Below are 13,318 nucleotides of genomic sequence, written 5' to 3' on the forward strand. Positions count from 1 at the left end.
GACAAAAAATTTATCTTCAAACTATCAAAACCCCATGGATATTCATTTCAGTCATATGAAACTGAGAAAGCAGCAATCTTTCACTTTTGGGAAGCTAAAAACGTAAGTGCTTACTGATCATCTAGATTGCTGACACATAAGGACATCATACCATGTAATTTCATTGGCTAAATAACAAAGCAGTACTGTGTTCTGAATGTTACTCAGGAGCTGTTCCTGACACTCAGTGGCAGCGAGCAATCTCAGAGAGAGGTGAAGTGGTGTGTCCCACTTGCTCCATCGTTACCAGGAAAACAATCCATGGCCTCAAGAAACACATGGAGATTTGTCAAAAGGTCAGTAGTCGATGCATCTGTTCATCAGAATGGGAGCGGGGTGGCTGCGCTGTCAAAACAGCTGTTAGAGCAAACTGTGAAACCAGTAAAATTGTTTTGCTGGTAGTAGCATTCAAAGACAAACTGGAGCTGTAAAGCTCAGCTTGAAGAAGCCTTGCATTGTGGTTATTGTGCACTGAATACGTTAAAACTGGGGAGCCTGGGAACCTTTTCTAGTAAAGATAATGAAAATAAGGCTATCGGATCGCCCATGAGTCTGTTGCTGATTCACCACTGTTCTTTCCTTAGACCAGTTGTGATAGATACTGACTGCTGCAGTCCAGAAACACCCCATAGGAGCTGCAGTTTTTGAAGATGTTCATAGTCATCATAATCTGGTCCTTCTCAGGCTCATTTAAATCCTTACACTTAACACATCAACTTTGAGGAAAAAATGTTCACTTGCCCCCCTAATATATCCCACCCACTAACAGGTGCCATGATAAAGAGATAATCGGTTTTATTTGCTTCATCTGCCAGTGGTCATAATGTTATGTATGATCATAAAAGGAGAAGGGAAGGGCCCTGTAAGCTACTGAAAATATAGTGTGTAATGGGCTAAAGCGTGGGGGGAAAAAAGGGTTATTTCAGTTGTATTATGTCAAGCTTGTCTAGTGGATGAATGAGGTTGAGTGTTGCAGTAGCCTCAGCCCTCAAAGACAGTGTTCCTGGAGCCTGTTTTAATGGCTCCTTAGCCCAGTGGCCTGTGTGACTCTATTAAAGTGACAGTCTGCTGTTAAGCAATGACAGAATCATCACATTACCACTGGGTCACTCACCATCAAGACACCTCTGTCTCCAAATCAATACTGAGGCGAGGAGAGAAGCTACAACAAAGTTGTGATATGTGATAAATTGGGGTGGGGGGGGGTTTAAGGTTCCTAATGTGTCCCTTGCCTTTTACTTTGACCAGAATATGCACTAGTAACAAACTTTATTAGGTTACAGATGAAATGTTGCTATACTGATGGATTCAATAAAGAGCAAAGCCAGCAGGAGTGGGTTATTTTCCTCTCATAGAAAAATGTTATCTGAGCTTCTTCTTTGGCCTTCAACCCCTGCAGCTCCAGGATGCCCTGAAGTGCCAGCAGTGCCACAAGCAGTTCAGGTCCAAGGCCGGCCTCAACTACCACACCATGGCCGAGCACAACAGCAAGGTAATTCGCTGACGTTGTACTTTGTAAACCGGTTTCAAAGACTTTAAACTTAAAAATGACACCCTGTGACTGATTTTGCTCCTTTTTCTATGACTCATTATGAGTCCAGATGGTTTGGGTGATCAGATCATCACTGAACATGGTAATTAGTTTCAAACAACACCAAAGAACTGAAAAGTGAATGCTAATAGTTTGGTTTGTCATGACAGTATGCATGGAAATCCTACATTTATTTCTGCTAGTATCGGTTTACACAGCAGATGTCCAGCTATTTATATGCATCAACGTATAGAGTAAAAAATATACTCTATCCTATAATTTTATCAGTTACAAAAGTATTGTCAGATGCTATGATGATCTCTCAAAATTTGATCTTGTGGTCTCTAAAAAATCGTGATTGTAAAGTTGAACTGACGATTGGTATTCCTGTCAGTGAAGTGCTCACATTTCTTTCTGCAGCTGTCTTAACTCTGACAGCAGAGAGCTTCATTAAGATATTATCATGACACTCCTGCATTAGAGCAGTGGTGCCACTATGAAGTTTGCTGAATAATTTAAAGCTACCCGTTTCAAAAAGTATTATAAAAGATTAATGAATCTACACTCAGCAAACCTTGTGGCATGTGTGTTTGTGTTTTTGTGTGAATGCGTATGGTTATAGTATATGAAATACATGGTAATCTATGTGTATGTGTTTAACAGGCTTTGGCTGTGTAATGTTTGCTAGATTAAGGGCTCTGATAGATGACCGTGCCATCTGTGTCAGCCAAGTTAAACTGTTTGATGCTGCCATTTGTCTTCAGAGGGGACCTGTTGTGTCCTGACCTTATTGGCGGGATTCCAGTCCAGCCGAGCAAAAGGCATTAGTGCATTATTTTTGTGTGTGTGTGTGTGCTTGTGTGTGCGTGCGTGCGTGCGTGTTAAGAATAAAATGCTTAAAGGTTGCACAAGGTAGCCTTCCTACACATCTAAACTTCTGCTGTTTCTGTTCTTCTGATTAGATAATTACAACTTTTGTGACAGAATGAAAGCTGTTATTGTGTTAATCTCTGTTTGTGTGTTGGTGTGCTCTAGATTTGAAGTAGTTCCTTATTAAAGAAGGCTTTTTTAGCTTGTGGGTTTGACTGGTGTCACACTCTTTTTACTTTCCAATGAATTTTAAATTTCAGGAAATTGAAAGATCAGGAGGAGATAGCACATTTCTTAAAATCAGTCTTTAGAAGTATGACGTGCCCTCTTTCTGTTTAGATACAAACGTTTCCTTTGTGCTACAGTAAGACAAGTACTTTTCTACAGTATCAATCATGTTATTTATTAATGCTACAATGTTATACATTGTAGCGGTTTTAGAGTCATGTTTTTAAGGAAGTAGGCACTACTACAACTGTGCTTTTGGATACACTGTATATTAATAATAATGGATTGGATTTATATAGCGCTTTTCAAGGCACCCAAAGCGCTTTACAATGCCACTATTCATTCACTCTCACATTCACACACTGGTGGAGGCAAGCTACGGTTGTAGCCACAGCTGCCCTGGGGCAGACTGACAGAAGCGAGGCTGCCATATCGCGCCATCGGCCCCTCTGGCCAACACCAGTAGGCAAGTAGGGTAAAGTGTCCTGCCCAGGGACACAACGACCAGGACAGAGAGCCCAGGGATTGAACCGGCGACCTTCCGGTTACAGATGCGATTCCCAACCCCCTGAGCCACGGTCGCCCGTTAAGGCATTTATTCATTCAAAAGTGTCAAAAAGACCAGTGTTTGGTGCCTTTGAATTGCAAAGCAGTTTTTTTTCATCACTCATGTGTTCCACCGACAAATCTGCAGAACTTTTGTTCATGCAAATATGTTGAACTAATGTATTTTCCAATATTTGTGAATCACTTGGTACAGTGTCCTTTAACATAGAATAGAAAAATGAGCATATAATGAAAAAAAAGCTTTTGCTCATACATTTTATTAGAGGTGTTAAGTTTACATATGTTAATTTGTCCAGCACTATTGCAATAAGTTGAATTTCTTATTAATATTTCTATATTAAACCGATTTGCACTTCAGTCTCATGTAAGCTGTGTTACTGTGTTTGGTTTCTGTATGACTTGGAGACTTCACTGACCATTGCTCTGATATTGTAAGTCTTGTCATGTGGCTTTACCCAAATGCAGTGTGGGAAAGGCAGCAGGCTGACAGAAGGACAGGGGTCACCCACTGAGATTGACCTTGGCGTTGCTACTGTGATAGTGCTGCCTCATTCTCTTACGCTTGCTCTTTTGCTCCTTCCCTGATAGAAGCATTAAGAATACAAGCTGATGTCGTTTCATTGTTGCTGTCCCTGTCATTGTATATCAAAGGCTTGCTGGTGCCTGTCCTGCTACCCTCAGGCTTTTGCAGTAGCTTTATTGAAGTACTCAAGTGGTATCTCCCTCCTACCTTTACAGAAAGCTACTGTAGTGTTGTGTGTCAGTCATCTCTGTGTGTTAACACATGAGAAAGCACATTAAATGTGTTCCGCTGGGATCCCTCAGTTAGTCTACTCTCTCTCCAGTCCCCTGCATTTCTTTTCCATCTCTGGCAGCCCTACCATCTGTTGTTTTGGTCTTGGCTGGTGTTTGGCACCAACCAACATGCGAGCGAAAACACGAGTTTGACAGGTGTCATAAACATGCCTTGAGTAACAGCCTCACCAGGAAACCATTTAATGATCCTGGCATCGTGTGAACATTAGAGATAGAAAACACATTTTGGTTGCTTTTTTTTTTTTTTTAGTCATGAGGAAGTGGGGTGTGTGGTGGTGTGATAGTGTATTTGTTCCCCCTCAGCCCTCAGGGAGTGAAGGCCAGACGGGCAACGAGCATGAGGAGAGGGAAAGGCTGCGCCGAGTGCTCAAACAAATGGGACGAATCAAGTGTCCCAGTGAGGTATGCACTTCTTCTTTTTACCTGGTCCTTTCCTCTTTTACTGTCTCTCATTCTATACTACTCTTGCTTTCCTGTGTCTTTCATTTTATGTCACATTTCTGTCCCTCGTCATCTGCCAGTTTTGATTTCATTTCTCTCTTGTCCTCAGGATCTTCTTTTGTGCCTTTCTCCTTTTACATCTCTCTCTCTCTCTCTCGCGCTCTCGCTCTCTCTCTCTCTCGCTCTCTTTCTCTCTCTCTTGTTATCTTTCTCTCTCTTCCTTCCCTCTTCCCTCTCTTTTTCCTTTATGCCTTGTTCTTGACATGTTGCCCAAAATCACATCAACACCCTGCTTCGCATTACTCACACTAGAGTGCAAAAGGCAGAGAGAGTAAGAATAGAAAGAGCTGTAAAGAATAAACTCTACAGTGACATGTCTTCACACTGAAAAATGAGCATCTTTCTCCTGTTTTCTCTGTCTTTTTAACATTAACCACAAAGTATTGACCAAATGCAGAGTTCCATTAAAACTACACTTTGTTCCACTTACCCAGTCTCTTGCTTAATGTTTGTTTTCATTCTGTCTCATTTTTGTCATTGGCGTCACTCAATCACACAAACATTTTGTGTACAAACACACACGCACACACGTACACAAATACAGGGCTGTTCAGCCCACTTTTCCAGTCTGATGGGCTACCAGTATCACCAGCAGCGTTGTGGAAGAGAGTGTTCTGACGATGCGAAGCCTGTGTTTCTGTGCCAGCACTGTGGAAAAAGCTACCGCTCCAAGGCTGGCAGAGACTACCATGTACGCACCGAACACTCCCCGGCCATCACCACCACAATGACAGCCGCAGCCACCACCAACCTCATGGATAGTATCACTGACACCAACAACAACACTGGCAAGGAGAGGGTGAGATCATCATAGACGAGGGTTGTAGTAGCAGTTATAAGAGATGAACCTTTTTTTCTTTTCATTTTATGCTGATTACAAGCACATTTTATTGAATTTTAATGAGTACCTAAAGTTTTCCTATATTTTCACTCAAAGGTCTTACTGTTCCTTCAGGTGATCTCTGAAGAATCTCCAACAGGAGGTAAGAAGGAGCAAAGCCAAACTGAAAGGAAACGGTGGCAAGAGAAAGCCCCATCCAGCCATCCTAAGGAGAAGGACAGAGGCGCTAGAGAGAAAGACAGGGAAAGGGAGCAGGAACAAGATCAACAAAAAGCAGCACAGATTGAGAGACAGGGGGAGGACTTTGAAAGGACCCCCAGTGGCAGGGTGAGACGGCGGTCAGCTCAGGTGGCGGTGTTCCACCTGCAAGAAATAGCTGAGGATGAGCTGGCTAAAGACTGGGGCACAAAACGCCGCATCAAGGATGACCTGGTTCCTGACAGCAAGAGGGTGAGGAATAAAATTTGGATGCATTAAGTGCACATGGTGACCACAGTAAATACAGTATATTAGCAGTCCAGGTCAAAGGCCATGCAAAGGCTCCACACAAACTCCATCAGCAGATTTAAAAAATCCTTTATGTTACATCCACTTTTTTACACTGTAGAATTATATTAATAACTTGAATACTGATAGATTAAAAAAAGTTGTCTTCTGCATAGTTAAACTACACCCGCCCTGGCCTCCCCAACTTCAGCCCAGAGCTTCTAGAGGCTTGGAAAAACCAAGTCAAGGAGAAGGGCTTCATCTGCTGCACAAACGAAGTAAGAATATACAAATACACCATGTACAAAAAATAACCTACAATATCTGAGCAAAACAAAAGGGATTTGCCTTAACGTTGAGTGTAACATAAATACGAAGTCAGTGTGTTTAATCCTTGTTTGTTTCTGCTTTGTTCTAGAACTGTGAAGCTGTCTATTCCAGCGTGTCAGGACTAAAGGCCCATCTCGCCAACTGCAGCAAGGTACAAATCCACACTACTGCAAAACTCAGTGTCTGAGAATATTACTGGATATACAGTAATATTCCAACAAACCAATACAGACATCCCAAAAATACACTCAAACTGAAAAAATTTATCTTAAGCAAAAGGAAGTGGAATCTGATGGTACAGTTCAAATAAAATTAAGACAAATAAAGATACAAAATGAAGAGAAAGCAGGAAGTATTAGAATCACAGCATGATCTTGTATAACTTGTAAAACAGGATCTATTTTGCTCATTTCCAACTCATCTCAACGATTTTTCACTCTCTACTAGAGTACCTTTGTATTATTAGCAATTTACTATGATACGTGCGGGGGGGGGGTATACTGGGCTTTTGTGCTGTCTCTCAGTTCATCCGCTGTATACTACAAGCCTTTTTAGATTGACTGTGCCCTGGAAAGAAAATGTTGGGAGGGGCTGCTGCGCTCATATTAAGGATATCCCTTCTCACTGACATCATACAGGGTGAAGCATAGTAAATATTTTCCGAACATTCTGAAACCTGAGTTTTTGGTTGATCGGCATTCATTGCACGTAAGTTCACCTCTGCGTTTGAAACTATGGCCCTGATCACTATCAGAATCCACCAAGATTTTGTTTTTGAGCTGTATTTTCTCAAAATATGTTTTTAAGCTTATTTAAATAAAAACTTAACTTGGAATATGTTTTTAACACCCTCCTGCTGTAAAAGGCTGACAGGGTATGGTTTTTGATGGGTTCTTAACTTGCACCTTCTGCAGCAACCTTAAACTGGTTATCTAAGCAAATATCTTATTAGTCATGAGGCAGAAAATTGGCATATGAACAGGTGGACATGGTAAAGATGGTTTGTTAAATTTTAAAAAAGAACATTTCTGTCCACATGGCAGTCAAGAATGGGCAAATAAGGCTATGGTATAGTTAGAATTTGGCATAAACAACATAGAAACATGCATCTATTCTCTTTTGTGTCAACAATTCAGGGTGTTCAGATAGTGTAATGATGTGAGGGATAATTTCTTTGCACATTTTAGTACCAGTTGAGTGTCATAAATTCCAAAGACTGAGTATTGTTGCTGACCATCTCGATCACTTTATGACCATCCCTTTGTCTTGTCCTTGTCATCTAATGACTACAGCTGGCGTAATAATGGACCAAGTAACAAAGGTCATACCATCTCATACTGGTTTGTTGAACCAAACAGTGACTTTAGTGTACTCTGGTGTCTTCCACAACTACCAGATCCAACAGAGAACCTTTGGAATGTGGTGGAGCAGGAGATACACCAGATGATGCCGTTACCCACAAATCAAGAACAAACATTTGATGATATCATGTTAACACAGACCAAAATCTCAGGGGAAAGTTTAAGTGTGTCCAACCAGGTACTAGCAACATTTCTGGTGTGTGTGTTTGTTACAGGGTGGTGGCGAAATGGGGAAGTACACCTGTCTGATCTGTCAGAAGGAGTTCAGCTCGGAGAGTGGCGTCAAATACCATATTAGCAAGACACACTCACAGGTGGGTCACTGTCAGTATAAACTTAGAGGTTGCCATTAACATGACCCACTTAGTAAATTTCATTTCTGGTAATACGTCATAAAATAATAAACAGCATTGGTTAATCTTAGATCCAGTTTATTTTATCAGACTTGTTGCCAATATGACCGAAAAGAGCACTAAGAAGCTGGTCACTGGGACTCACTGGGAATTGTTGTGGAAAAGTGTATGAAGAAGAATGTGCAGACCACATTTGGCAATAGTAGTCAACCAGTCTATAATAATTTGGTTGAGTGAACTGTAGGACAGATCGTATCTTCCTGCTGCCATGAAATTTTATGATGTTGTTATTAACACAAGATTCATGGGCAGGTTACCAACGTGGTAACAGTAATGAACTTGAATTGAACATTAAGTCCATTATGGTTATACTTTTAACAGCCAGATAGGAGGACTTTCTAACGACATGTCAATCATGTCATATCCGGTTTCAAAACACCAAGACAGTGAAGCCACACACTTTAGGCTTCATAATGAGACTTTCTAAACTAACGAGTGACATCATGGTGGCTACATCCACCTGTTATACTGTCTGTGGGTAAAACCAGCTAGGTTGCACATTAACCTTGTCATAATACTCTTGCACTCAACAAGTCTATACATATCTTCCTTGAACTAATCTTTTCTCTTCACCAACAACAACTTTAGTTACAAGATAACACATAGTTTTTTTTTTCCTTATAAAAAAGCCTCTTTGTTTTTCGGTTTTAACATCCCCATCTTGTCCCCAGTTAACATTAACCTTTGGTGTTCAGACATGGTGGTTTATACAGTTATTTAGAAAGAAAAATGTATACACATGCAGTTGTATTCTGCTTGTTTGCCTTCTTTGGATCTTGACTGGTTTACTGTTTTTTTTGTTTGTTTGTTTTTTTGTCTTAGAACTGGTTCCGTGCAGCTGCCAGTCAAGTTGTGTCCAGTAGCAAAACTAAAGTCCCAGAGAACAATGGGATAAAGGCCGAAGTGAGGAACGGAGCCACGACTGGTAAAAAGAGGGGCCGTAAACCAAAAGAGCGCCCCCCTGTGAATGTACCTCTCGAAACAAAAACTGAGGCGCTTACCACCCAAAACTCAACCCCTGCCGCGACTCTGTTCTCTGGCACAGCACAGCCCCCAACTCTGTTCCCTGACCCAACGGACAGTGATAATTCAGGCCAAAACAGACAGCCAATTCCCTCCGCCACCAGAAGAAACAAACCCAAGAGGCTGTTACTGTCCGACTAGCTCTGCTTTTGTTGACCTAGGAGCCCAAGAGGATTCTTTCTTTAAATATCTGCCAGGAAGCTTAAAGACATTTCTAGCGCTACAAGAACTTGGCACTGAGAAGAAAGCCAAAAATCAACCAATATGAAGTAAAACCCAGTCTTCAAATCTTGGTTTCGAACCCCCCGAGATAATGTGTATACTGTTGTACTCAGAACAGTAGTGTTTTATTTCCCCATTCCACTTTTGTCTCCCATTTAAGGCACATTTTTCAATTTCTGTACTCACAGCAGGGGTGTCAGTAGTAATCAAAGTCCTGACCTAAACATAGATTTTTTTTTTAAACAGAGTTAGTATTCTAAATACCAATGGAGAGTCATTTTCTCTGCAAGATTTGTGTTGTGTTTGAGAGGTTTTAAAAAGGATATTCTATTAGCATGGTGAAGTCATTTAATAATAGCTAGTGTTTTCACATTTTTTCACAGATATACTGTACTGTGTACATGAACAATATCTATATCTATATCTATATACTCAAAGCAATGATGCCATCCGTCATTTCCAAGCCTGAAACATCCAACTGGATCATAAGCGGTCAGAATTTTTTGCAGTGTGTGCTTTAGTGCAATGTTGTTTTAATATAGTTTTTTTTCTAGTTTGACTTTTATTGTTTCTTGCTTTTCATGTTTTACATAAGCAAATGTCATATAAGCTAAAATGTTTGTAAGTTGTTCATGTTTCACATTATTTTTTACAGTTGTTACTTCCAAGGATTTTTTTTCACATGACTGTGAACAGTATCTGCTTTGACAACCATAATTAAGTGTGAAAAGATTATTTCCAGACTGGTTTTACATGGAAGTTGAGATGCAGAATACCCAGAAAAGTGACTGATATTTTCATCTGTAAGGCATACTGCAACTTAGTTGCTATTAGAAATAGAAAGACACGTTTAATTGAATTTAAAAAAAAAAAACAACCAGGAAAAAAATGTTGAAACACTCTAAAATCGGTCTAGCAAAGCTAAATGTTTGACAGGAGGAAGAATTCTGTGTGAAGCTTGTTGCACCATTGCAGCACAATCAAATGATGAGGCCACGTTTTGGCTACTGCTTTAGCTTCAATCAAAGCTGAGGAGGGAATTTTAAAAATATATTATCTTTTCTAGAGAGGTCCAGGATAATAATCTTTTATTAAACAGAAAAACTGCTAATTAAGATTCACATATAATAATGTAAATGAATGAATTCTTGAACGCTCAAAGTTATTGCCTTGCACTTTAACCTTTAACCCTTCCTGCTCCCCTCTTGTAGTTTTGCACTCCAGAACTATTCACCCTAACCTAGTGGCTGTCTGGTGCAGGAGTGGGATTTTTGTTTGTTTGTTTTTTTAAACTCTGGTGGTAAACTAGAGAAAGAGACTAAGTTTGTCATGAGCAACATGACTGACACTTTCTATATTGTATCTGAAATCCAACACAATGGTATAATTATGATTCACCTCACAAAGCCATAACTGGTCTTATTGAAGTTTAGGGCTGCTTAGCCACTTAATGTTAGATTAGCTTAAAATATATAAATATATAAACAAAATATTAAATGACTTTTCAAAATCTAAAAGATTAGAGAATATTTTCACTTTAACATGTTGAAAGTAGATACTTGAATCCACAGTTGTATTAACAATTTGAGCAAATTAAAACTCCATGAATATTTGATTTATATTTGAAGTTTATGTCCATGAAAATAACGACTTGCTTGCTTAAAAAAATACAGATCATAAATCTATTTTATATTCTATGGTGTGTGTTACTTAGATAGCAATCTGATAGCTTTGGATAAAATTATGTGAGGATATTCTGGTGAGATAATAAGGGTGCTTTACTTGCCACTCTACCTTAAGGGCCTGATACAACTCACTCAAGTCCATATTATCCTTACTGGCAAGTCCTCTGAATTTTGCATCATAATGTCAATGTCATTAAAATCAAGCACTGATGTCAGCAGAACATTTTCAAGAAACATTGAATTTGAAATGTGTGTTTTTCCAGGTGGTTTCATTCCTACGCTGTGACTTTTTATAACGTAACGCAAAGATTCAATCTGAATTCCCCCATTGCTAATCAACTGATGGAGTTAATTCAGGTGGGGATGATTATGCACGTGTCTCTGTCATGGGGATGGACCTTTATCTTCTACCTGGGTTCAGATGACAGAGAGGATAAGATGAACAAGCACTGAGTGGTCCTCGGACCTTTTCAATATGAGTTGTCCAGACTTTGTGTGTGTGTGTGCGTGTGTGTGTGTATTAAACAGTTAGCACCTTTTTTTGTAATGACTGGATGTCAGAAATAGTAACACTTTTGAGTGTTATGCTGTGGCACAGAATCAGTTCATCAGCTGCTTGTTACTCGTTTCATTAATGACGTCACATTGACTGTGTTTACCTGACGAGCTTTGGTGTTGCAATATGATAGTTTAGCACTGCTTTTAACAGTGGGTATTTTATATTTTATCACACCCTTTACTATCTGTCTTCCTATGATGTGGAAAACACATATCTATCCCGCAGTGTGAGCTAACTGCAACATGTTTAGAGAGTACAGCAATACACCATATTTAGCTGATTTTGTTGGCTTGCTGATATTTTGATATCGATGTGTCTTCTCGAAATTGTATGGCTTTTTTTCCCACTCCCCTTCTTTTATTAATTTGCTTTAAAAAAAATGCTTTTTACATATGATGAAATCTACACAAAAAAGGTTGAGAAACTTTGTAGACCACAAACAACATTGTAGGCCTGAGTGTTGGCATACACTGTTATTTGATCCACTTTGACGATGCACATAAATTGAGCTTTTTCAGTACATGATGGCAAACGGATTGAGAGAGTCCTTTTATTATTATCTATTCAGTATGGGACAACAAGGCATATGTATGTGTGTTTGTTTCTGTATTTAGTGCACTTACTATACCATGAAATAGGCTTGAAATAGGAGTGTTGTTGGAGCTTTCTAGTTACCTGGACTGTGTGTGGTGTGACTTTTGTACCTGGGGAAACAGCAGGCTCAAGTGTCTTCCCTTTGTCAGCAATGTTATTTCCAAAACCAAGATTATTCCTTAGAAATTCCCCTAGACAGCTGAAGAAGTTTACACTTTTTATTTGGTGGTTTGTTTTGTATGCTACCTAGTTCAAAAGCAGGAAATGGCATCCAGCTCTGTTGTTGGGGTCATTGTGATGAGTTTTAAGAGATGATGTTGTAGCTCATAACTGTTTATGGTATATAGGTAACAAATTAAATGAGACTAATGATGTATTAAAGATTTCCATATCTGAAATTAAGCTGTATAGTACCTAACATTGGAGGATTCAACACCTCCTTTGAGTCTGAACTGTTACAATTTTTTCTCCCAAACTTGTTGTATTACCTGTGCATTAGTATCCCTTAACTAATTAATAAAAGTTTGTTGACTAAACATGTGTCATCTCTGTCACCTTTTAGTTACTTTTTTATAGCTATTGCAATGTACAATGTAGTTGATGGGATTGTAGATTGTGTAAAGATGATGAAGATGGTTATATACAGACAATCAGTGGAATATAATAAACTTATTAGGGTGAATATTTTGACAAACACAAGGCTGTGAAATAAGATTAATAGTCCTTTTAGCCAAGTACAGACAATAGACTATATATATTCAAACCAACATCACACATTAAAAGGAGCCCTTAGTGCATAGGTGTCAAACTCTGGCCCGCGGGCCAAATTTGGCCCGCAGCGTAATTACATTTGGCCCGCGAAGCCATACCAAATTACTATTAGAGCTGGCCTGCTGGTATTATACAGCTAATATATATATTGTTTAGTATTAAGCTTTGCTGTTCCATATTCAGTTTTTCAGCTAAACTTGTTTGAGTCCATAAAGACTCATTCTTATATCTGGAGGAAGATTTTTTTCTTCAATAAATATTAACGTTAGCCCGCGACTTTGTTCCATTTTGAATTTTGGCCCACTGTGTATTTGAGTTTGACACCCCTGCCTTAGTGCATAAATGTTTTTTTAAATGCAGCTGAATAATTAGGGTTACAATTTTATCTAATACTGGCTTTTATCACACTTGTTCATAGTTTATTAAAGCTGCACTTAGTTGCCACTAATTGTGCTCATGAAAAAAAGGAAATATATATTTG

At 39.3% G+C, this 13,318-nt stretch overlaps 1 protein-coding gene across 9 annotated transcripts in view; it reads left to right on the forward strand.

Moving 5' to 3' along the window:
- LOC147305914 (zinc finger protein 512B-like) overlaps positions 1 to 12,602 on the forward strand; it is a 28,170-nt gene extending 15,568 nt beyond the window's left edge. For 7 of the 9 annotated variants that reach the window (XM_086276903.1, XM_086276905.1, XM_086276906.1 and 4 more), the window contains 9 exons: positions 208 to 335; positions 1,439 to 1,531; positions 4,355 to 4,453; positions 5,097 to 5,351; positions 5,490 to 5,843; positions 6,056 to 6,157; positions 6,298 to 6,360; positions 7,786 to 7,884; positions 8,806 to 12,602. In XM_086276903.1, the coding sequence (XP_086133029.1) occupies positions 208 to 335; positions 1,439 to 1,531; positions 4,355 to 4,453; positions 5,097 to 5,351; positions 5,490 to 5,843; positions 6,056 to 6,157; positions 6,298 to 6,360; positions 7,786 to 7,884; positions 8,806 to 9,147 (1,535 nt within the window). In that variant the 3' untranslated portion in view covers positions 9,148 to 12,602. The remainder of the gene's footprint in view (positions 1 to 207; positions 336 to 1,438; positions 1,532 to 4,354; positions 4,454 to 5,096; positions 5,352 to 5,489; positions 5,844 to 6,055; positions 6,158 to 6,297; positions 6,361 to 7,785; positions 7,885 to 8,805) is intronic. The other 2 variants (XM_086276904.1, XM_086276902.1) reach the window with 2 other exon arrangements.
- Positions 12,603 to 13,318: the final 716 nt, after the last annotated feature.

Source organism: Aulonocara sp. 'chitande type north' Nkhata Bay, linkage group LG20, assembly GCF_057382095.1.
Source record: "Aulonocara sp. 'chitande type north' Nkhata Bay isolate Kocher_YH1m ecotype deep benthic linkage group LG20, A_spYH_male_GT1.1, whole genome shotgun sequence".
Taxonomy (NCBI): Eukaryota; Metazoa; Chordata; class Actinopteri; order Cichliformes; family Cichlidae; genus Aulonocara; species Aulonocara sp. 'chitande type north' Nkhata Bay.